At 40.5% G+C, this 22,549-nt stretch overlaps 1 protein-coding gene across 1 annotated transcript in view; it reads right to left on the bottom strand.

Moving 5' to 3' along the window:
* TMEM272 (transmembrane protein 272) overlaps positions 1 to 22,549 on the bottom strand; it is a 164,472-nt gene that overhangs the window by 79,041 nt on the left and 62,882 nt on the right. The window contains exon 2 of the mRNA XM_069205461.1: positions 14,499 to 14,580. Coding sequence (XP_069061562.1) covers positions 14,499 to 14,556 — 58 coding nt within the window. The 5' untranslated portion in view covers positions 14,557 to 14,580. The remainder of the gene's footprint in view (positions 1 to 14,498; positions 14,581 to 22,549) is intronic.

Genomic DNA, 22,549 nt, shown 5'->3' with positions numbered 1-22,549 from the left:
TACTAGTTCTTTTCAGATCATATTTAACTGTTACCTTGGTGTTACCTTGTCTCAATGGTCAATTTATGTGCTTCTATGTTTACAAGTTCTTTCTTTTTACTCCAAGGGTTCTTTTCTAGATGTGACTATATTTGCTTATGTGTCTATCACTTATGGGTATACTATTTCTTTTGTAGCTTTTCTTAATGTTGATATAATGCATTTCTTATGTCTCTTCTAATATCTACTTGGAATGTTAAAGGGTTAGGTTCACACATCTAGCCAGTTTGAACACAGACATAGCATTGTTACAAGAAAAATATGTTATAGATTTGGAGGTTAGTAAACTCAAACGAAATTGGGTAGGTTATGCCTTCATATCTCCTGACACAGGTAACGGTAATGGTGTTGTTGTTTTATGTAAAAAAAATTACATGTTAAATTAGTATTACAAGAAAACAACACAGAAGGCCGTTGGCTACTTTTAAAATGTATGATCAATAACACACCATTAACAATTTTGAATGTATATGCACCTACTCATTTGGATAAAACATTTTGGCCTAATATTGCTAATAAGTTGATGTCTATTACAGATGATTATTGAATTTTTTAAGGTGATTGTAATCTTGTTTCTGATCCTTTTCTAGATCGTTCCTCTAAAACTAATTTTATTCCCACATCCATGCACAAACAGTTTACTTCAGCTATTGCACAGAGAGCCCTTATTGATTCATGGAGATTCAGTAATCCCATGTTACGAGAATACACTTTTTTTCTCCAGTATACTTTTCCCAATCCAGGATTGATTATTTATTTACATCTAAGTCCTTATCTCAACATATCGTAGGTTCAGAGATTGGTACTATTCTAATTTCCAATCATGCCCTAGTTACATTAGATCTAGAATTACCTTCTGTTACTCCCAAAGTTAATCATTGGTGCTTTAATACCTCTCTTTTAACAGACACTACTTTTATTAGAAACTTTCAAGAATTTATACATGAATATTTTTTATTGAATGCTACTCCTGAACTCTCTTTTCATACAATATGAGATGCTTTTTAAGCTGCTTCACGGGGTTTTATTTTAACATCTGTTTCTAACAAAAATAAATCTAATAATAAAAAAATTACTTGACATTATTAAACATATTAAATCCCTTGAACGTATTTATGATACGTCTAAAATAAAAGAATGTCTGAATGAATTAGTTAACACTAAATTACAATTCAATAAATTCTCTACAGATAATGCTGCCTCATTTCTTCTTAAATCAAGTGCCAAATATTATGGTGGAAAAAATAAAGCGGACAAGCTTCTAGCAAATTATTTAAAAATTAAAAAGGATAGAACCAAAATTTAAATTATTTTACGTGATAATCATATCACAGTCACTAATGATAGAGAGATTTTGCATGACTTTTCTGACTACTCTAACAAACTTTATACCCGGGAAAATTCTCCATCTAATTTGAATATCATTACATACTTAACTTCTATTAAACATGAATTTGCTTCAAATATTGATTTTTCTCCTCTACTTGCTGATATTGCTTTCAAAGATATTCAGGGAGCAATTAATTCTATTAAAACAAATAAAGCCCCCGGACTAGATGGTTTTCCTGTGGAGTTTTATTTATCTTTCTCAAAATTGTTAATTCCCAAATTACACAAACTCTTCACCTCTTTTGCTCTGTTGTTCACTCATAAAAAGGTACCAACAAGATGGAATCCTTTGTTTCTCTCTGGTGGGGTAGACTAGATTCTATTAAAATGATTCTTGTTCCTGTAATAATTTTCTATCTCTCCAAGATTCCCATTATTATTTCTCCTTCCGTCTTTAAGAAAATCAATTCTATTTTAATCTCCTTTTTATGGAATAATAGGAAGCCACGGATGTCTTTTAAAAAGCTGAAACAATCCAAACAAGATGGGGGAGTCAATTTTCCAAATTTTCCACTTTATCATACTGCTTTTTTTCTAAAACATTCAATCCACTTGTATAATGAAGATGCTTTATACCAAAAACCCTTATGGGTTGAGTTAGAATGATCTTTTATTCATCCGTTTCCGTTTACCGAATTTATTTCTCTCACCCAGCGTCCAGCCAATATGTTATTACTGGTTCTTCAAACTGCTTGTAAGATGTTACATCCTACATTTACTTCTAAATTATCCAATTTAGATCAATTTCCTAATTCGTCAATTTGGTACAATAATCTTAATAAGATAAAAAATATATATATTTTTTTAAAGTCATGGCATAAGAAGGGCTTAGTATGGGTATCTCAATTATTAGATAATCACTCATCACTTTCGTTTACGCAGGCCAAACAGTTATTTAATTTTCCCACATCTTTTCAAAACAAATATCAGCTCTTAACCACAGCTGTCTTACAATCGTATAACTCTCTATTGTCTGTAACCTCCCAAGCACCCACACCTTGCCCTGTATTACAGATCTTACCAACGTTTCTCTCTGCCTCAAGAATTTACTCTTTTCTCAATTATGTAGCTCAACCAAGGCAGAAGACATTAGTGGAATTACAATGGGAAGATGACTTACAAACCTAATTTCCTATTCCTTTATGGAATAGGATATGGACTAAAATTCGCAAAATCTTGTGCGGCTAACACTACTCAAACATTATTTTTTCTATATAATAGATTGCTACTTACACCATATATTTTAAATAAAACAAATTCTTCTATAATGTCGACAGGTTGGACATGTCTCTAATTCGACTATAAAACATATGCTATTTGAATATCCACATACACATCAATTTTGGCTTCAGGTATGGTCTCAAATTAATCGAATTTTTCATACCTTCATACCATTTTCGTTTACAAATGTATTTTTGGGTAGTCTTTCTGATTTTTCGATGAATTGTGAAATTAATGTGCAAATTGTGGATTTATTAATTGCTGTAGCTTTCCAGCAAATAACAAAAAAATGGAAAAGTGCTCTTAATATTTCTTTTCAGGCATGGTGGTATGGTGTTTGTTATAATCATAGATTAGACACCAATTTTGTTACTCCACTGCCTTTAGCAATTAAAAGACAGATTTGTTGGTTACCAATAACTAATATGCTAAATTGTTCTGCATTAAGAACTAATTTGTATCAACCCATTTCTGAAGAAGTGTTAGACCCCCTTGAATCTCCTTTATTACCCATCTCAATGCCAATTGTTGAATTAGTTATCATTCTTAATTTATAGTTTGATTATAAGGCTGATATAGTTTTATATTACAAGGTATGCTTATTCATAGTTTATTTTATTTCTTATAATATTTGTAGCAATTGTTTTTGTTTGATCCTATATCCTACTCAATTGTTTAACATCAATGTTCTTATTAATTTAAATGGAATATTTGAATATTTTTAATAAAATTCTTGAAGCTCAAAAAAATGACCTAATACACTTTACTAAGTGAATGAAAATACTTGACGCATGTGACACCAGAAATAGGTGCTAAGTTACAGAGGAACTGGGTAGGACAAGTAATCCATGCAGCAGACACCCCCTGAGATATTTCCGTGACACACAGGAAATGGGGTGTACCTGTACTAACACCTACATCACTACTGGTTAAAGTGTTGCAAATGTGGTCAGATTTTAAGGGGCGGTATATTTTTTATTAGGTCCAAATTCATGACACAGATTTAATTGTACGGTAGATTTATGCCGGGTAGATGATAAGTCTAACTTCTTGTCCATTTTAGTTAGGCTAATCACCTCATTTAGAAAGATGGAGGTCTTGATAGAAATATTAGCCTCAGTATTCAAAAAGGCTCTACATAAGGGGCAATTGCGTGGCAAAATTAGCAGGGCTAGAATACGTTCATCCCTAAATCGGGCAAGGGCTCCTCAGTGGCATAATGAAACTTAAGAACGCTCCCCCTGCTGAGTGCATGGAGGGGTCCCTTTCGGACTCTTAGGACACTTTGGAGCTCCCAGGCTAGGGTACTGACCTGAGGAGGTCTCCTGGAGTTCAGGCCCCTCCCCTGCACCACGGGCATTCTGGAGACCTTTGTTACACCACTAGGGCTCATTAGAATGTTTAAACAACAAGCCCATCTTGCTTAAAAACACTGATGTTAACATTCTGGCCAAAATGCTAAGGAACAGGTTGAAGAGCTTCCTGTCACTATTGATTTACCCTACCCAGGTGGGTTTGTACCGAGTAGTTCTTCTGTTAATCACCTGCACACCTTATCAAACATATTATAGCAGGTAAAAGATGACCCTGATAAGGAAGTTCTAATACCTTTAATACAGAGAAGATGTTCGATCAGATAAAACAGGAGTACTTGATTTATACTATGAAAAGAATGGATATCAGCCAGAATGTTATCATGTTGATTAAAGGAATTTAACACAGTCCATCTTCATCAGTTAATTGTGAGGACTATTGCTCTCCTTATTATCAGATAAACTGGGGAATTAGACAGGGACGCCGGATGTCGCCCTTATTGTTTCTAATTTCTTTAGAACCCCTTGCTTCCACAATGCAAAAGAATAATCAGATAAAGGGTATGATGACAATGGTAGGGGAATACTAGGCATCATATTACCCAGATGACACACTAATGTCCTTGCCTTGCCCATCTGACTCGGCAGAGGCTCTGGTGGAGCAACTGGACTCCTCGAGTTTTTCTAGGTACAAAATACATTGGTCTAAATGTGAGGCTTTTACCATTAACTTCAAATACCACACGAGCACCTAGAGGGACCCCATACTTTAAATGGAAACACAACTGACTGACTGAAGTATTTAGGGATCTACATAAATCTTTTGTTTATGAGGTAAAGTACAAATTATTAAAACGAATATCACACCCAAATTCAATTATGTATTCGATATATTATCCCTATTGATCCAGAGACCCACAATACAGAATATAGTGATAGCTATTATACAGTTTGTATAGAGGAAGGACAGACCCAGGTTAAATAGTTCAATATTGCACAACCACCAAGGGCGGGCTCCGATTGCCTGGTTTGGAGTATTACTGGCTGCCACATCAACTGGTCGATACAATATACCGAATGAGAATGTATATAGAAGCAACACTATGGGTCCACATGGAGAGACATGTCCTGAACACAAACAGGGACTAGTCTATATATTACACAGGTCAACCTCGCATGACACTAGCTACTAAACCAGTTATACCCACTTTCCTTTATGCATGGTAGAAAACTCATAAATTCTTGAAGATTCCAGAATTCTTTCACTTTAAAGCACATTTATGGCACAAAGCTGATGTCACAATGGGGGTGAAGGGGAAGTAACCAGCTGGTCAATATGGAAAATGTATAAAATAACACATTTCAGTGTCATAAACTAATATGGATTCCTGCAGACTTTCCTGGAGCTGAGACTGAGATACAAGATACCCACTCAGGAGACACATCTAACTATCACATACATTGAGACATAAATTGGGCCACTCACATATTGCTCCACAGAGGTTCCTCCCTTTGCTTATTAGTTACATACATAGAAAGGCTGTGGCAGAATGATATCAGGCATTACTCATTTTTGATTGACCACCTCTTTTAACAGGACACCTCAAGTACATTATGCATATGGTTAGAGGAACAAATAAACACACAATTCCAGGAGGGTGACTGGAAAGCCATACTAGATGACTAATAAATAATGACTTGAGGGGTTTCCAGCTGAAATCTGGCTATTTAAATATACTCCACTGATGGCATTTGTACTCAATAAGGCTGTATGAGGCCAAACTCTGCCCTAATTCCCGGTGCTGGAGATGCAGATAACAGAATAGCAATATTGTCCATATTCTGTGGGACTGCTCAAAGGATCATGAGTATTAGTCTCAAATATGGGCCTGAATGAGAAGCGATTTCAAAACAAGAGCTGAGCTTATTGAAAGAATAGCACTATTACTTGATACTATAGTTTGCCCCACTTTACCATCTTACACTACTCATTGGTTATCTATCACTTTAGGAGTAGCAATGAAGAACATTTTCTGACATTCAAAAACAATCAAAATCCATTCTTTTCAAAATTGGCTGGAAGACATTCTTTAAATGGCAGCTTTTAAAAGCTAATATATAAAATTAATGATAGACAATTTGAAGACATCTGGGAATAATCCTTAGAGACGCAACTCATTTTGTGGAGAATTTAAGTGATATACACATTGAGGGGATATGACAGAGAGAAGAAAGGGAATATTACTAATTCTACTTTCTATTCAACTTTAAACTTGGGTTGCACAGTAGGGTGCTACTCGCTGCAAAGTACTTTGACTCCTTGATATCAGAAGAAGCACTATATAAATACAATTTACAATTACTGATCCCAACTTGTATAGATTTACCACCGCAACAGATGACCGGGATATACTTGAAGGCCAAAATACAGGAGCAAAGTGGAATCTACTCCCTTTGCCCACATCTGCACACCCGTATCACAGAGCTGATCATTACACAGATATTGATGCCCTCTACTAATATGGAAGATGGTGCAATCAATCCTCTTCTGAGCAACCACAGATTCATGGATCTCTGTGGAGTAACAGAGGTTGGTAGTAAGGGGATGTTGGTCTTTCAGCTGAGTTGTGAGAGGGGGTATGGAAGTGGGGAGCCTCACTATGCCTCTTCTTTTGTTACTTTCCCATTTTTGTGTATATGTTATGTTATGTTAAGATACTTACATAGCGCATGGCTACTCTAAGGCCTCCCAGCGATAAAGGACAAATCTCTATAACTATAGTTGCAGAACAGAAGATCCTAAAACAGCAAGGTTTTGAGTGCTTTCCGGAAATTAAGTTCATGACTGGTTAGCCGAGGCTGCAAGGGAGGGAATTCCACAATTTAGCTCCAAGATAAGACATTGTGGAACCTCCCCATCTAGAGTTTTACTTCTTGGTATAATGGCCAGCGCATCTGATCCAGACCAAAGATCTCTAATGGGTGTATAGAAAGATGTGAGGGTCTTTAGAAGGGGAGGACCTCTATTATGTAGTGACCTATGGATACAGCATAGGGTTTTAAACACTATGCGCTGATCCACTGGGAGCCAATGAAGTGAGAAAAGGGCGTTTTTAACCGAGGCATGCCTATGTATTTCTAAAAGAAGGCGGGCCACGGCATTTTGAACCACTTGTAATTTCTTTTTAACATATTTGGGGGAACCAAGAAATAGTCCATTACCATAATCCAATCGAGAAATGATGAGACCCTGGATGATGAGTCTTTTTGCCAGAAACGGGAGTGTTGCAAAGGCCTTCCTCAAAAGCCTCATTAAACCGAAGCAAGTATGAGAGATTTTTTTTTCCCTTGATGTTCCAGAGTAAGTTGGAGATCTAGCCAGACTCCTAGACTTTTTATATAATTCTTAGGAGAAGGCAGCTCCCTCAGGGAACTGGGCAGCATGGAAATCCTGTCCAAGGGGGGATATTGTCCCAATATCATTACTTCAGTTTTGTCTCAATTTAACTGGAGAATGCTTTCATTCATCCAGCTTGACACCGCCTGTAAACAAAGAGATAATGAGAGTCCATCAGAACCTGAGTTAGTGGAAAAGGAAACCACTAGCTGGGTGTCATCTGCGTAAGATACTAATGAAAGTCCAAATGGTTCCAGTATCTTGGCCGGGGGGGGCTATGTAAATATTGAATAACGTGGGGCTAGGGAAAGAGCCCTGTGGCACACCGCAGCAACATTTAAACCTGCTGGAAAGATAGGAATGATTAAGAACCTGAAATGATCTGCCCTTTAAGAATGAAGAGAGCCAGCTTAGTGCTCCTCCCTCGATTTCAATCTCCTTCATCCTTTGACACAGCAAATAATGATCTACTGTGTCAAAGGCAGCACTAAGGTCAAGGAGTACAATCGTCGTCCTGTACCCCTGATACATACGCTTCCTGGCCTCTTTCATGACGGCAATCAAGGCGGATTCGGTGCTGTGTAGAGGTCTAAAACCCATCTGGGAAGGATGACGTATATTGTTGTCCTCGAGAAATGTAGAGAGTTGAGCATTGATGTTTTTGTCTAATATTTTGGAAGGAGATGGCAGTAGTGATATAGGTCTATAATTTGTAAGCATTGTTGCATCCAGGTTGGGTTTTTTCTGCAGGGGCTTGACTATTGCATGTTTCCACTGATCGGGAACGGTGCTCTTGGATAGTGAGGAATTTAACAGTTCAGTTAGAACAGCGACGATGACTGGAGCACAAAGGGCCAGTATTGATGGAGGAGCAGAGTCCAGCGGGATCCTGATTTAAGGGACGAAAGGAGGGAGGCAACCTCGTCCTGTGAGAGAGGGTAAAATTGCAAAATAGTAGCAACACAATTGTGGCAGAAATCGGCCATAACTTCCAAATGTGGCTTACTATTTGAAAAACTCGAATAGATATCAACAATTTTTTGTTGAAGAAACAATGCTAAATTGTTGCTGTGCTCTAGAAAGGCTTCGACTAATTCACCATCAGGGGATGATTGTAGGATTTCTTTGAGTAGCTGAAATGTTTCTTTGGAAGAGTTGGAGGACTGCTCAATCCTAGCAGCAGAATAGGTACTTTGGGGTGATTTAATTTCTGCGTGGTAAAATCTAATCTCCTTCCTATATTCAACTGGATCATAGGATTTTCTCCATCTTCTTTCTGAACATCTACATTTCCTTTTAAGGATTTGCAGATGTGAGGTAAGCCACAGAGTGCCTGCTTTACGACGTCTCCCGATTTTTGTGCTAAGGGGGATTAAAGTGTCTAGCAGTTGATGATCCAGTCATTGAATGAATCTATACCAATGTCATTTGTATCAAGGAGACAGGGTTTATGGCTTGTCAAAATACCCATCCAGTCGCTGGCATTGAGTTTATTCCAGCGCCTAAAAGGTTGGACTATGGACTGAGATGGTCTACATATGGTGTGGGTGGCTAAGTTTAAAGAAATTAAAAAATGATCTGACCAGGCCAGGGGGAGAGGAGACATAGAAACTAAGCCTGCTAGATTACTAAAGACTAAGTCAATGGTGTGTCCTTTATCATGGGTGAGGCCTCTAACCAATTGACCCAGTTCCAATGCCTTTACATCAGCAAAGAGGCATTTATCCGCCTGGCTATCTGGATTGTCTACATGAATATCACCTAAAATAGTAAAATTGGGTCTTTTAATATTAATTCAGCAACCTGATCCCAAGAGGAATTATCCGAGGGGCCAGGAGGATGATGAACCAAGACCCCAGAAAATGTAAATTGGGGATTTAGTGACATCAAAAAAATCATACTTTCATAGTCCGTTAGCTGAAGGGGCCTGGATAAAAGCTTGATAGATTCCTTATAAATAATGACAATTCCACCCCCTTTTGAGGTCTTTCTATCTAACCTTGTTATTAATATCCTTGGGGTAATGCCAAGTTGATATCTGGCGAAGACTCCTTGTGCAGCCATGTCTCGGTCAAAAACAAAGCTGTAGGTGAGACATCACTAAGGAGGAGATTGATGTCAAGTTTATGCGGCGGCAACGAACGTCAGTTGGCCAGCAGAAAAACACTATGTGAGTCTACCTTAGATGAGTCTACCTTAAATGATGGGTGCGTGGCCACTTCGTGTTGGGGAGACCACTGGCAGGAGGAGCAGGACCACCTATTACCGGGGTCTGGATAAAACTGGCATAATTCTGAAGGCGGCAGCCTAAACAAACAGAGAGCCTTGGAGGAATAAGAGGGCTCCTTTCTCCTGAGAGGACTAACGGGTCTGGGCCAGACAGGCGCCGACAGGCTTGCCTTAGGCAGCATTGCGCTCTTTATGAGGCCCTGATTATAGGGAAGGCGGCAGCTAGACCGCTAACCTTTTTAAAATGGCGGCCGTCAGCGTACTTTCAGTAGCAGTAAAAAATGGCGCCCGCAATGAAGACCGGCCACCAGAAACTACGTAGAAAGTGGAGGGGCAGGAGGAAGGAGGTAAGGAAAGGGGGGGAGCCCCTAAAAATAACATGCATTTACAATGCAACGGGTCTCGCGTTTGCTCATGTTAGAGCTGATAGCGTTGTAAACTCCTAACCCGACTTTTCACCTATCGGCAAAAGTGCATTTATGTACGTAACCCGAAAAAGTGCAATTAACTATGTAAAGTGCTCGACTTCTGCCAAGCGAAATCGCGCTAGTAAATTAGAGAAAAAGTAGTCCACGAGCCGGACAGAAAACAGCGAGCCTCGCATGTTTTCTGTACTTGGTCGCTGCGCTCGAGGAGGGCTAGCCACTGGAAAAGGCATGACGTATGCCTTCGACTAATGAAAGCAAGCAGATTTTATTAGGCAAGGCCACGAACTAATGAAAAAGACTGACATGACGTTGACAGGGCTCTGAGCCCTTTTCTAAACCCTAAAGCGTCTCGCAACGCAGGCTCGACCCTAAAAAACTATGGCAGGGCTTGTTCTGCTGACCGGGCCAATGAACACAGGCCTAGAGGTCAGCGAGCGAGCAAAACTTCTACAAACGCGGGAGGAACAAATTGTATATAGACCCTGGGTAGTAGTGTTTACAAAGTATTTATAAAAACTGATAAAATCCTAAAAAGTAATAAGGCTGTATTGCTAAGTTCACTAACCTAGTTACGGAGATGTCCATATATCATATGACAATGGTTATCAATAACTACAAACCTACAGTTATCACTGTACTAATGTGTTAAGTTACAATAAATCTGATTCACTATGCAAATTAAAAGCAAACGTCATGCTCATATATGATAGTTGTTAGTCAAGTTATTTTGTAGAAAGGAATTTTTCATTTGTGTTTCACAAGGTGCTTTTCAGAAAATATAGCACAACAGAATATTGCATATTGTGCTGTTTTTGAAACTTTAATAAAGGAATGAGATAGTAGAGGCAGGGACCTAAAATAGAACCTTATTGGAAATTATATTAATTTAAAATAATTTAATTCAAGTTCTCAAACAATATATATTAAACTGAGTGTATGTGTATATATATAGATATAGATATATAAATTTATATATATATATATATAGATATATATATATATATATACATATATATGTATATATGTTTTGTGGTGAGTATGTCTCTCCTTGTGATTATATTTCCCATTGCCACCATGGTGCCGCCAAAGTCGTCCATAAGCCCCAAGAGCAAGTGTTGGGTCTAAGTCTAGGTGTCTACCTATTACACTTCCCAACATCCTAGTTATAGAGAGCCAGTGCCCATGAACCACTGAACACTTCCACACTATGTGGTAGAATGTACTGGTGTCACTCTGCATCTAAGGCAGTCCGGGCTGCCTGCCCTTACTACGTGCAAGAGCTGTGAAGGGCAATAGTAAAAGTAATGAAAATATTTGAACTGGATAAGCCTAAAGTGCATGGAGATAGCCAGCACTCAGGGGGCTATTTTGGCTACAATCCATTCACTATCCCTCAAAGTGCCCAGGTCCGCTTCCTATGCCGCCCGAGTTGCACAAACTGGCCAGGTGAATCAGTCACAATAGTTTTGTACAACCTTGAGATTACCACTTTTACCAGGACTCTGTATCACTAACTGGACTTTTAGGGGGCATAAGGTGTCTGAGGTGTGTATCAATTGTAATCACCGGTAAAACTGTATTTTTTACAAGTGAAATCATGCCACAACATCTCAAACAGTTGCATTTTGAGGATTGTGTTATTGTCATGCCCAGATAACCAAAGTGATTCGTTACAACCTGTGGCCTAGTATCTACGATGCTCTTGGATGCTCTTGGAGAGATCTTAACTAATGACAACATAAAATGTTTCCCAATTACTCAAAGCCCTGATGTATCCCCATAGATATGGATGATTTCTACAAGGGATCGAGGAACAATGAGGCTGGACATATAGAAGCATGCCATCTGCCCAGTGCTTAATTTGTTAACAAAAACCTTCCAGTGCCCAAAGCCCTCCTCCTAAACATGCAGCTGCTGCAATTAAATGTGAGAGCAGGGAATACTGATGCAGCGTAATCCTGAAGCCATGGAGGGCCTCTTCAATTCCATTTACAGCCACTCCCTGATCCTTCAGCTTACTCTTGCAGCTTTCTCCTCTCTCCCTTTGTGATGCTTTTTCGTTTTTCTCTCCCTCCATCTTTCCCGTATGTGCCTTTTGCTCGCAATAAATGCTTGAAGCAGAAAATTAAGCGCCGGCCCTCAACAATAAGTGCTGGTGCTCAGCACCGGAAACAACAAACACAAATTAAGCACTCCATCTGCCTAGAGGGAGATTCTGTCTTCGTGCCCTTCCAGCCAAAGAAACCCTTGAACTCGGCCATCCACCCGTATTATTTCTGAACTACAAGTGCAAATAATAAGGGCAAAAATAGACATCCCTGGTGTGTACCACACTTGATAAGGAAGGAAGAGGACAATACTCCATTTTCCCTGACCTGCGCCCATACATAGCATATACAGTGTATCAATTAATCGAAGGAAGGTGGGCCCAAAGTGCATTTTATGCAGGGCGGCCATCAAAAAGGGACAGTGCACAGTGTCAAACGCGCCTTCTATGTCATCCAACAAAAGGGCTCTGTCGTTGGTTGAATCATGGATTATTCAATCCTTTTTCCTTGTTGACAAAGGACTGATTACATAATTTTTAATTGTCCAATCTACTTTGTACTAAATCCATGAATCGTTCAAAGTGATTGTTGAAACAGGAGAAGACTGTTCCTTTGCAGGCCATAGTCCCAATCTTTAAAACGTTGGTAGTAGAAATGATCTGCACTCCGTAGCAAATGTTGGACAACAACATATAATGTAAGAAAAGCTTTCTTTATGATAGCCTCAAAACCTGCAGGCTATACTATCTCTATTCTGTTTCAATGATTATTTTAGGTCTCCCACATCAAAATGCACAACATCTAATAACAGATATATTATTTTAAGTACCATACTATTGAATATAACGGATCTCTTTCTACATCATCCTTAAATAGCTAAAAAAAGTCTTTATTGTGGGACAGTAGGAAGAAGTGTTTCTTCAAGGGGCATTTAAAGTTGGGATATGAAAGTGCTTGATCCCAAGATATAGACATCCCTAGCTGTTGAAGAAATCATAATTGTAATTATTTAACCAAAGCTGCAACTTTCACAGCTAGGTTAAAACATGTACCATGGTAGGAGAAGATTAGAAGCACTCGGATCACTAACATTGAACAAATATGCAAGCATCTGGAAACCAAACTGAGGCTAAGTAAACAAACTGATAACAATCACAACAAATCACAACTATTACTATATTGTCCTTGTACAGTGCACTCTAATGATATTATATTTGCAGGGAACAATGTAAATTCTATGTAACAGTGTTCCTCACTACTGATCTCTACATCTGATAGATTCCACAGGGGCCCATTCCCCTTTACGAATGGGTTACCACCTCCCTTGTGGAATCTGTAACCTATCAATTTTTGCAATTGAAATAGGTCAGAAGCCATTTATACATAGCAATTGGAATCACATTTTGAAAGATATGGCCTACGTATGTCCCTTCCAAATTCTGACTCGGTATTTCGAAACAATTTCTAAAAATTCGATACTTAGGGCCAGATGTATGAAGCTCCCGGTTTGCATTTCTTAAATAGCGAATTTTAAGAAATCGCTATTTAAGAAATGCAAAATGGGATGTTTGAAAATTGCGAGTCGGTAATAGCGATTTTTTTAAATTCGGAATCGCTATTACCGAATTGCAATTAGGGAATGGGACTCCATTCATCCCTATGGGCCTGTGGGCCCATAGGCGTGAATGGTTTTGCATTACCTAATTTGCGAATTCCTGGTAGGAATTCGCAAATTAGGTAATGCAAACCCCAGGGTGCTGGGGGCATAAAGCCCCCTTTGATGCCCCCCCCAAAAATATTTGTGGGCATGTAAAGTGCACACATGTCCAAGGGGCTTGTGTGCGCTACATGTCTTTTTTTAAAATGCATTTGTCGTGCATTTTTTAAAATTGCACATGCTTACCACCAAACTTGAGTTTCGGTAATTGCATTTTCTAAATGTCCAATTCGCAATTAGGAAATGCATGATACATGTGCTTTGGAAATCGCAAATAGGAATTCCCTATTTGCGATTTCCTATTTAGAGAATCGCAATTTGAGATTCCCTAAATGGAGTCGCAATTTGAAGGAATTGGTATTTTTGTGATTCCTTAAAATTGCACTGTGAATTCCTTTAATAAATCATGAAAGGTGATTTTGCATTTGCAACCGGTGGAATTTTGCGATTTGCACCGTTTGCGAATGTAAAATCATTTGATGCATCTGGCCCTTAGAACCTAATTTGAGTTGGGTGATATCAGAAAAGGTGCAGAATTGTGGGGAAAGTGGTACACCTATTGCATAATGTTTTATGTGTATCTGATTGTAGTGTAGTTGAAATGCAAATGAAAAAAGTTATCAACGAAATAGATAAATAAATGATACTATTGTCAGATCTGCCTGACTAGTGTGGATAGATATTAATAAGAATGCCAGAGTCAGTTGTGAAACTTACCATTACTGGCAATTTTAGATATGCACCAGTGACAGGCTTTTTCCAGATCTGCAGACATCCCTTCTAACTCTTTGCTGGGATTCTAGGAATAACAATAACACATCACATTAAAACTCCGCATGTAGAAAAACGTTTGAAGAATATTATTTTCAGTAGTAGAAGCAGATATCTACTGTCACTAGTTTTAAAGGCATGATTTAGCCATGACCATACCATTAAATAGAACATTACTTAACTGATATCCGGGCCTTGGTAGTATGAATGTATTTTAGGTACTCACCTACTCTTCTTTGATGGAATGGCAAACCAGACTGCTTAAGCCAATGCCATATTTTTTAATATTTTATTGTAGCTCTACTTGATGGTAGAGCTGGGCCAAATATTCATTCAAAATTCAGAATAAGTGAAATCTGCCTTTATTTGAGTTCTCTTTCGAAGTGAAATTTGAGCGTTGATGCTACTAGAATTGATTTCACACGTAGACTAGAGGAAACGGTGCGTATGGCATTCAGCTTCTTGTATTAGGAGTGCCATTCAAGAAACTTGTTATTAAATCCTAAACTCAGCAGTGGTTCTAAAAGGAACACGCCTACTTTGTTATACATTTGTTTCCACTAAGATTCTTAAGGAAAAAAAATGTATAAAAAAGTAAAACGTTAAATAAGGCACGCGCGTTCCTTCCAGGAGAGCCTTTGTTCTCTCAGCTTGATTTGGTGTAAAAATCAAATACTTTGTGGCTGTTTGTGGTGGTGGTGGAGGGGTGGTTCCTTACAGCCGAGAGCTATTAGCATAAAATTTTGTTTTCACTTGCACTCACATTGTTTTTCCCAGTTGTGGAAAGCAAGTACAGATCCTGCAAAAAAATGCAAATTTACACCAGGATTTGCATTCAGCTATTGTGGAATGAAATAATAATCCACCCATGCATAGCGAAAGAAGCCAACTGAAGGTGAATATAAATATTCTGAAAGTGGGGTGTGAGAAAGTAGCCTCTTTCTAGCCTTGTTACCCCCACTTTTGGCCTGTTTGTGAGTGTTTGTCAGGGTGTTTTCACTGTCTCACTGGTATCCTGCTAGCCAGGACCCAGTGCTCATAGTGAAAACCCTATGTTTTCAGTATGTTTTTTATGTGTCATTGGGACCCTGCTAGCCAGGACCCCAGTGCTCATAAGTTTGTGACCTATATGTATGTGTTCCCTGTGTGATGCCTAGCTGTCTCACCGAGGCTCTGCTAACCAGAACCTCAGTGGTTATGCTCTCTCATTTGTTTCAAAATTGGCACTAACAGGCTAGTGACCAATTTCACCAATTCAGATTGGCATACTGGAACACCCTTATAATTCCCTAGTATATGGTACTGAAGTACCCAGGGTATTGGGGTTCCAGGAGATCCCTATGGGCTGCAGCATTTCTTTTGCCACCCATAGGGAGCTCTGACAATTCTTACACAGGCCTGCCACTGCAGCCTGAGTGAAATAACGTCCACGTTATTTCACAGCCATTTTACACTGCACTTAAGTAACTTATAAGTCACCTATATGTCTAACCTTTACCTGGTAAAGGTTGGGTGCTAAGTTACTTAGTGTGTGGGCACCCTGTCACTAGCCAAGGTGCCCCCACATTGTTCAGGGCCAATTCCCCAGACTTTGTGAGTGCGGGGACACCATTACACGTGTGCACTACATATAGGTCCTACCTATGTGTAGCTTCACAATGGTAACTCCGAATATGGCAATGTAACATGTCTATGATCATGGAATTGCCCCCTCTATGCCATCCTGGCATTGTTGGCACAATCCCATGATCCCATTGGTCTGTAGCACAGACCTGGGTACTGCCAAACTGCCTTTTCAGGGGTTTCACTGCAGCTGCTGCTGCTGCCAACCCCTCAGACAGGTTTCTGCCCTCCTGGGGTCCAGCCAGGCTTGGCCCAGGAAGGCAGAACAAAGGACTTCTTCAGAGAGAGGGTGTTACACCCTCTCCCTTTGGAAAATGGTGTTAAGGCAGGGGAGGAGTAGCCTCCCCCAGCCTCTGGAAATGCTTTCATGGGCACACATGGTGCCCATTTCTGCATAAGCCAGTCTACACCGGTTCAGGGACCCCTCAGCCCTGCTCTGGCGCGAAACTGGACAAAGGAAAGGGGAGTGACCACTCCCCTGACCTGCACCTCCCCTGGGAGGTGGCCAGAGCTCCTCCAGTGTGCTCCAGACCTCTGCCATCTTGGAAACAGAGGTGCTGCTGGCACACTGGACTGCTCTGAGTGGCCAGGGCCAGCAGGTGACATCAGAGACTCCTTCTGATAGGCTCCTTCAGGTGTTGCTAGCCTATCTTCTCTCCTAAGTAGCCAAACCCTCTTTTCTGGCTATTTAGGGTCTCTGCTTTGGGGATTTCCTTAGATAACGAATGCAAGAGCTCATCAGAGTTCCTCTGCATCTCTCTCTTCACCTTCTGCCAAGGAATCGACTGCTGACCGAGCTGGAAGCCTGCAAAACTGCAACAAAATAGCGAAGACGACTACTGCAACTCTGTAACGCTGATCCTGCCGCCTTCTCGACTGTTTTCCTGGTGGTGCATGCTGTGGGGGTAGTCTGCCTCCTCTCTGCACTAGAAGCTCCGAAGAAATCTCCCGTGGGTCGATGGAATCTTCCCCCTGCTACCGCAGGCACCAAAGAACTGCATCACCGGTCCCCTGGGTCTCCTCTCAGCATGACGAGCGAGGTCCCTTGAATCCAGCAACTCTGTCCAAGTGACTCGCACAGTCCAGTGACTCTTCAGTCCAAGTTTGGTGGAGGTAAGTCCTTGCCTCCCCATGCCAGACTGCATTGCTGGGAACCGCGTCTTTTGCAGCTACTCCAGCCTCTGTGCACTTCCAGTGGAAATCCTTTGTGCACAGCCAAGCCTGGGTCCACGGCACTCTAACCTGCATTGCACGACCTCCTGAGTTGTCCTCCGGCGGCGTGGGACTCCTTTGTGCAACTTCGGGTGAGCACTGTTTCACTCCTCTTCATAGTGCCTGTTCTAGCACTTCTGTGGGTGCTGCCTGCTTCTGAGAGGGCTCCTCGTCTTGCTGGATACCCCCCCTGTCTCCTGACGCAATTGGCGACATCCTGGTCCCTCCTGGGCCACAACAGCATCCAAAAACCCTAACTGCATGACTTGCAGCTAGCAAGGCTTGTTTGCGGCCTTTCTTCAGGAAAACACTTTTGCACGACTCTCCACGGCGTGGGGCATCTATCCTCCAAAAGGGAAGTTTCTAGCCCTTGTCGTTCCTGCAGAATCCTCAGCTTCTACTGTCCAGTAGCAGCTTCTTTGCACCCACAGCTGGCATTTCCTGGGCATCTGCCCACTCTCGACTTGGTCGTGACTTTTGGACTTGGTCCCCTTGTTCCACAGGTACCCTCGTCTGGAAATCCATTGTTGTTGCATTGCTGGTTTTGGTCTTTCCTGCAGAATTCCCCTATCACGACTTCTGTGCTCTTTGGGGAACTTTAGTGCACTTTGCACTCACTTTTCAGGGTCTTGGGGTGGGCTATTTTTCTAACCCTCACTGTTTTCTTACAGTCCCAGCGACCCTCTACAAGGTCACATAGGTTTGGGGTCTATTCGTGGTTCGCATTCCACTTTTGGAGTATATGGTTTGTGTTGCCCCTATCCCTATAAGTCCCCATTGCATCCTATTGTAACTATACATTGTTTGCACTGTTTTCTAATACTATACTGCATATTTTTGGTATTGTGTACATATATCTTGTGTATATTTGCTATCCTCATACTGAGGGTACTCACTGAGATACTTTTGGCATATTGTCATAAAAATAAAGTACCTTTATTTTTAGTATATCTGTGTATTGTGTTTTCTTATGATATTGTGCATATGACACTAGTGGTACTGTAGGAGCTTCACTCGTCTCCTAGCTCAGCCTAAGATGCTCTGCTAAGCTACCATTATCTATCAGCCTAAGCTGCTAGACTCCCTATACACTAATAAGGGATACCTGGGCCTGGTGCAAGGTGTAAGTACCCCTTGGTACTCACTACAAGCCAGTCCAGCCTCCTACATGGGGTATTCAGTGGATACACTTGCACATGCCCATCCAAGGATGCCCTTTGTTCAAATACACAGATTAAGCATTAATGAGAAAAGGGCTAGATTACATAGTTTATATAATTAGGGCTAATGGCAATATGTGGACGTTGATCTAATTTATGTGGAAAGCATGACAGTGAAGAAGTAAAATGAAGCAGAGACACTAGCCAGGGATACTGATGTTTTACTCAAAACCTGTTCGACCAGCTTCGACAACTCAGCCACAACAGAAGACTTGGTGAAGAACACTGTATTACTAACAAGGTACTGTCTATGTTCGTGCTCTTTGGTCCAAAATAAATACTGAATCACAAAAACAGCACAACTCGTTATGTTAAACAAATCAAACCCTTTCAACTTCGTGAATGAGGTCCTGTGTTGTACTTTTGGAGTGATCGTTTGAATGCCAGCGATACTGGCATACGTTGGTTTATGATGAAGGAAACACTGTAGGGCAGTCTAACTTGAACGTGTATTTCACAGCAAAGTCTTCTCAAGTAATCACTGCTGAAACGGACAGTGGTACTCTGTGAACCATGGACTTCACCACAGTTCAGAAATGCAGCTATCACTGGTGTCTGGACTGCTAACATACTTTTAACATAAATACCAATAATGGCTTTATTTCATGCAGTATTCAACGCCATTGGTAAAGTGCTACTATGAAAGATTCTGCTGATGTCCCACTCACTAGCAGTCTGACCGGTGGAATGATATAGACCTATCACAACTCATCTGAAAGTAGACTTGGGGAAGCTGAAAACCGTGTGGTTCCTGAAGGCATTGAAAGTGGCTAACCTGGCACGATATGATGAGCCAATTTGTTGTTACCTACATTTTGCATCTCATTGAGCTGCATTTGGGTGAGAAGTGTGTTAAAAGAGTCTAAACTCTAGGTAAATTGCCTTAAATCTCCTTATCGCATCCACCACAAGTGAATCAGCCACAATCCAACTGATCCAGTGGCTGCTTAGGACAACTACAGTTCTACATGATGCCCCCAGAACTTTACAGATTACCTCAGAGTTAAAAAGGCAATCAATCATGCAGTAATTAATGAATCGTAATGATGGAAGAGCAGACAACGTTGAAATCATGTATCATAAATATTTCCAAAAACTTATAGTTTAGGGTAATGACTAAAAATATTCTAAAGGAATAAAACAGTTCAAAGGGAAAATTATGATATAATGGCTGTTAAAAGCCAAAATAAACTTAAAATCCTGTATGTGATGTAAGTAACAGACATAGAATACACCAGAACAATAAATGGTGAGAAAGAGATATACAACCATGAAGGATAATCCTTAAAATGAACAGGTAGCTTCTTCAGTCTCGGGGCGTCACTTCAAAAGATAAGCTTGTTGCGTCCTGAGTCTAGGGGTGTTTCGTGAACAGCCTGCACTAGCTTGCGAAGAACTAACACCCCTTGCCCCTCATATCTTGGTCATGACTTCCTTTTTCATTGGTTATGTCAGAGTTGTGATTGCATTTTGATAACCTGAACATGCTCGACACCTCTCTCCCACTTAGCACCACCACATTTTTCTTGACCTCAATTATTTGTTTGGGATCCATTAACTTTGTTTCTCCCTTTTGGCGTCCAAAAACATTTCTTCACATAAAGCATCTCACCTGCTTCCCAGTTATTTTGCCTCACTCCATGCTTTTCATCAAAATGTCTTCTGTACTTCACCTGCTATTTCTTAATTCTCTGTGAAGACGGACTTGGCATGCCCATGTTACAATTTAACGATGCCAGGTTTAATTTGGATCCAGCTATTCTCCCTTTAAGTTTCTGGAATGGAGAAATTCCTGTTACACTGTTAGGTGTATTGCAGTGTGCCCACAATTTCTCACGTAGGTGAAAAGGATGAAATGCTAACAGCATTGCATTGATACGGCGGCTGGTGGCAGAATCATTCACCCAGTCCAGGAAATACTTGCATAGCATGATGTGCATTGGAACGCTGTAGTTAGGGACATGTGGAAGAAACAACTGAGCCACATTTGAAGAGCAATTGCCACCTCAAACTGAACCGCTTAAGGGACGCTTGCCTGGTATCCTGATTAATAGTAAGCCTTCCTCACATGGTGAACTACATGCTGTGGAATATTTGTGTGGGATAAGGTGCAAACTTTATTGTGGGGGAAAAAAATATACATAAATGTTGACAGGATAACACAGCCAGTCACTATATCCTCACAATAGTGAACAGAGGGTCAAGGAGTTGAAGCCTAGTGGATTAATTATTTTAGTTTCTTATGTTGCTTTGTTGTGTGGGCCTATTATTTTAAATTGTTATATTAGTTTGTTAATTTAACTTGAGTTGCAGGGATGGTAGCCGCTATGTGTCAACCTCCTCAATTTTTGTCGGAACATGGTGAACCCTTTCTGCTGTTGAAAAAGTGGAAATGCCTCTTTAGCTCCTACCTAGTGGCGATAGGTGGGGAAAAGTTCTATTTATCCAGGAAACAGAGTTCTTCTTCACAACCTGGATATTGAGGGTCGCAACATCTATGAGAGCCTTGATCCAAAAATGATGGGAAATGGCGAAGGAGAACCTAGGGATCTTTCTGAGATGTCTGTGCTTATGTTACAAACGCACTTTGGGCCACGCTTCAATGGAGTTATAGAAAGACATACATTTTTCATGAGGAAACAGGCCAAAGGTGAGGGGTAGTAAACTATGTAGCAGTCCCTTGCTCAAACCTGTGTCTTTGCTGATCTGATAGATTCTCTCATCCGGGACCAACTGGTGAGCTGTACCAATGATCCCAAGGTACAAGAGAAGTTACTAGCTAAAAACTCTTCCTTAAAGGAGGCTATCAACATTGTAGAGATCATGGAGCATACATCCAGTTGGGTTAAGGAATTGCGTAATACCTCTGCCATTGCTTCTACTCCCAGTGTTTCAGAAGTGGCCGAATGTGAGCGTGACAGTGAAACCTGACAAGTCCAAATCAAACCCGGGGGTGACAAAGGGTTCAAACTTCAAATGCTATAAGTGTGGTAGCCCGAATCATATGTCTAACTACCTTCATTGCTATGCCTGGAATGCCAGTTGTAGAAACTGCAAAAAGAGTGGGGCATATTGTTTGAGTTTGTAAAAATGCCAAGATGAACTGTGTTGTATCTGACCCTGTTGTTGATTGTTAGACTTTTCATCCTTGGGGTGGTCTCCTCTAACTTTTGCCTCTGTTTCCCAGGTTGTTGATGTGTGCTGGACTCTGTTTTTGCTGTTTTTGTTACTATGGGCACTTTACCACTGCTATCCAGTGCTAAAGTGCAAGTGCTCCTGTACAAAATGTGTATGTAATTGGCTTTCCATGATTGGCAAATTTGATTTACTGGTAAGTCCCTAGTACAGTGTACTAGAGGTGCCCAGGGCTTGTAAATCAAATGCTACTAGTGGGCCTGCAGCACTGGTTGTGCCACTTACATTAGTAGCCCTGTAAACATGTCTCAGACCTGCCACTGCAGTGTCTGTGTGTGTAGATTTTAACTGCCAATTCGACTTGGCAAGTGTACCCACTTGCCAGGACTAACCCTTCCCTTTTCCTACATGTCAGACACCCCTAAGGTAGGCCCTAGGTAGCCCCATGGGCAGGGTGCAAGGTGTCTAAGGTAGGACATATATTAATGTGTTTTATATGTCCTGACAGTGAAATACTGCCAAATTCAGTTTTCACTGTTGCAAGGCCTATCTCTCTCATAGGTTAACATGGGGGCTACCTTTAAAAATGATTAAAGCGTAGATTCCCTTTGGGAGCAGATAGACATGTGGAGTTTGGGGTCTCTGAGCTCACAATTTAAAAATACATCTTTTAGAAAAGTTGGTTTTAAGATTGTGTGTTTGAAAATGCCACTTTTAGAAAGTGGGCATTTTCTTGCTTAAACCATTCTGTGACTCTGCCTGTTTGTGGATTCCCTGTCTGGGTCAGTTTGACAGTTGGGCTGTTTG

This window comes from Pleurodeles waltl, chromosome 8, assembly GCF_031143425.1.
Source record: "Pleurodeles waltl isolate 20211129_DDA chromosome 8, aPleWal1.hap1.20221129, whole genome shotgun sequence".
Classification (NCBI taxonomy): Eukaryota; Metazoa; Chordata; class Amphibia; order Caudata; family Salamandridae; genus Pleurodeles; species Pleurodeles waltl.
This window is presented reverse-complemented; position numbering and strand designations above follow the sequence as displayed.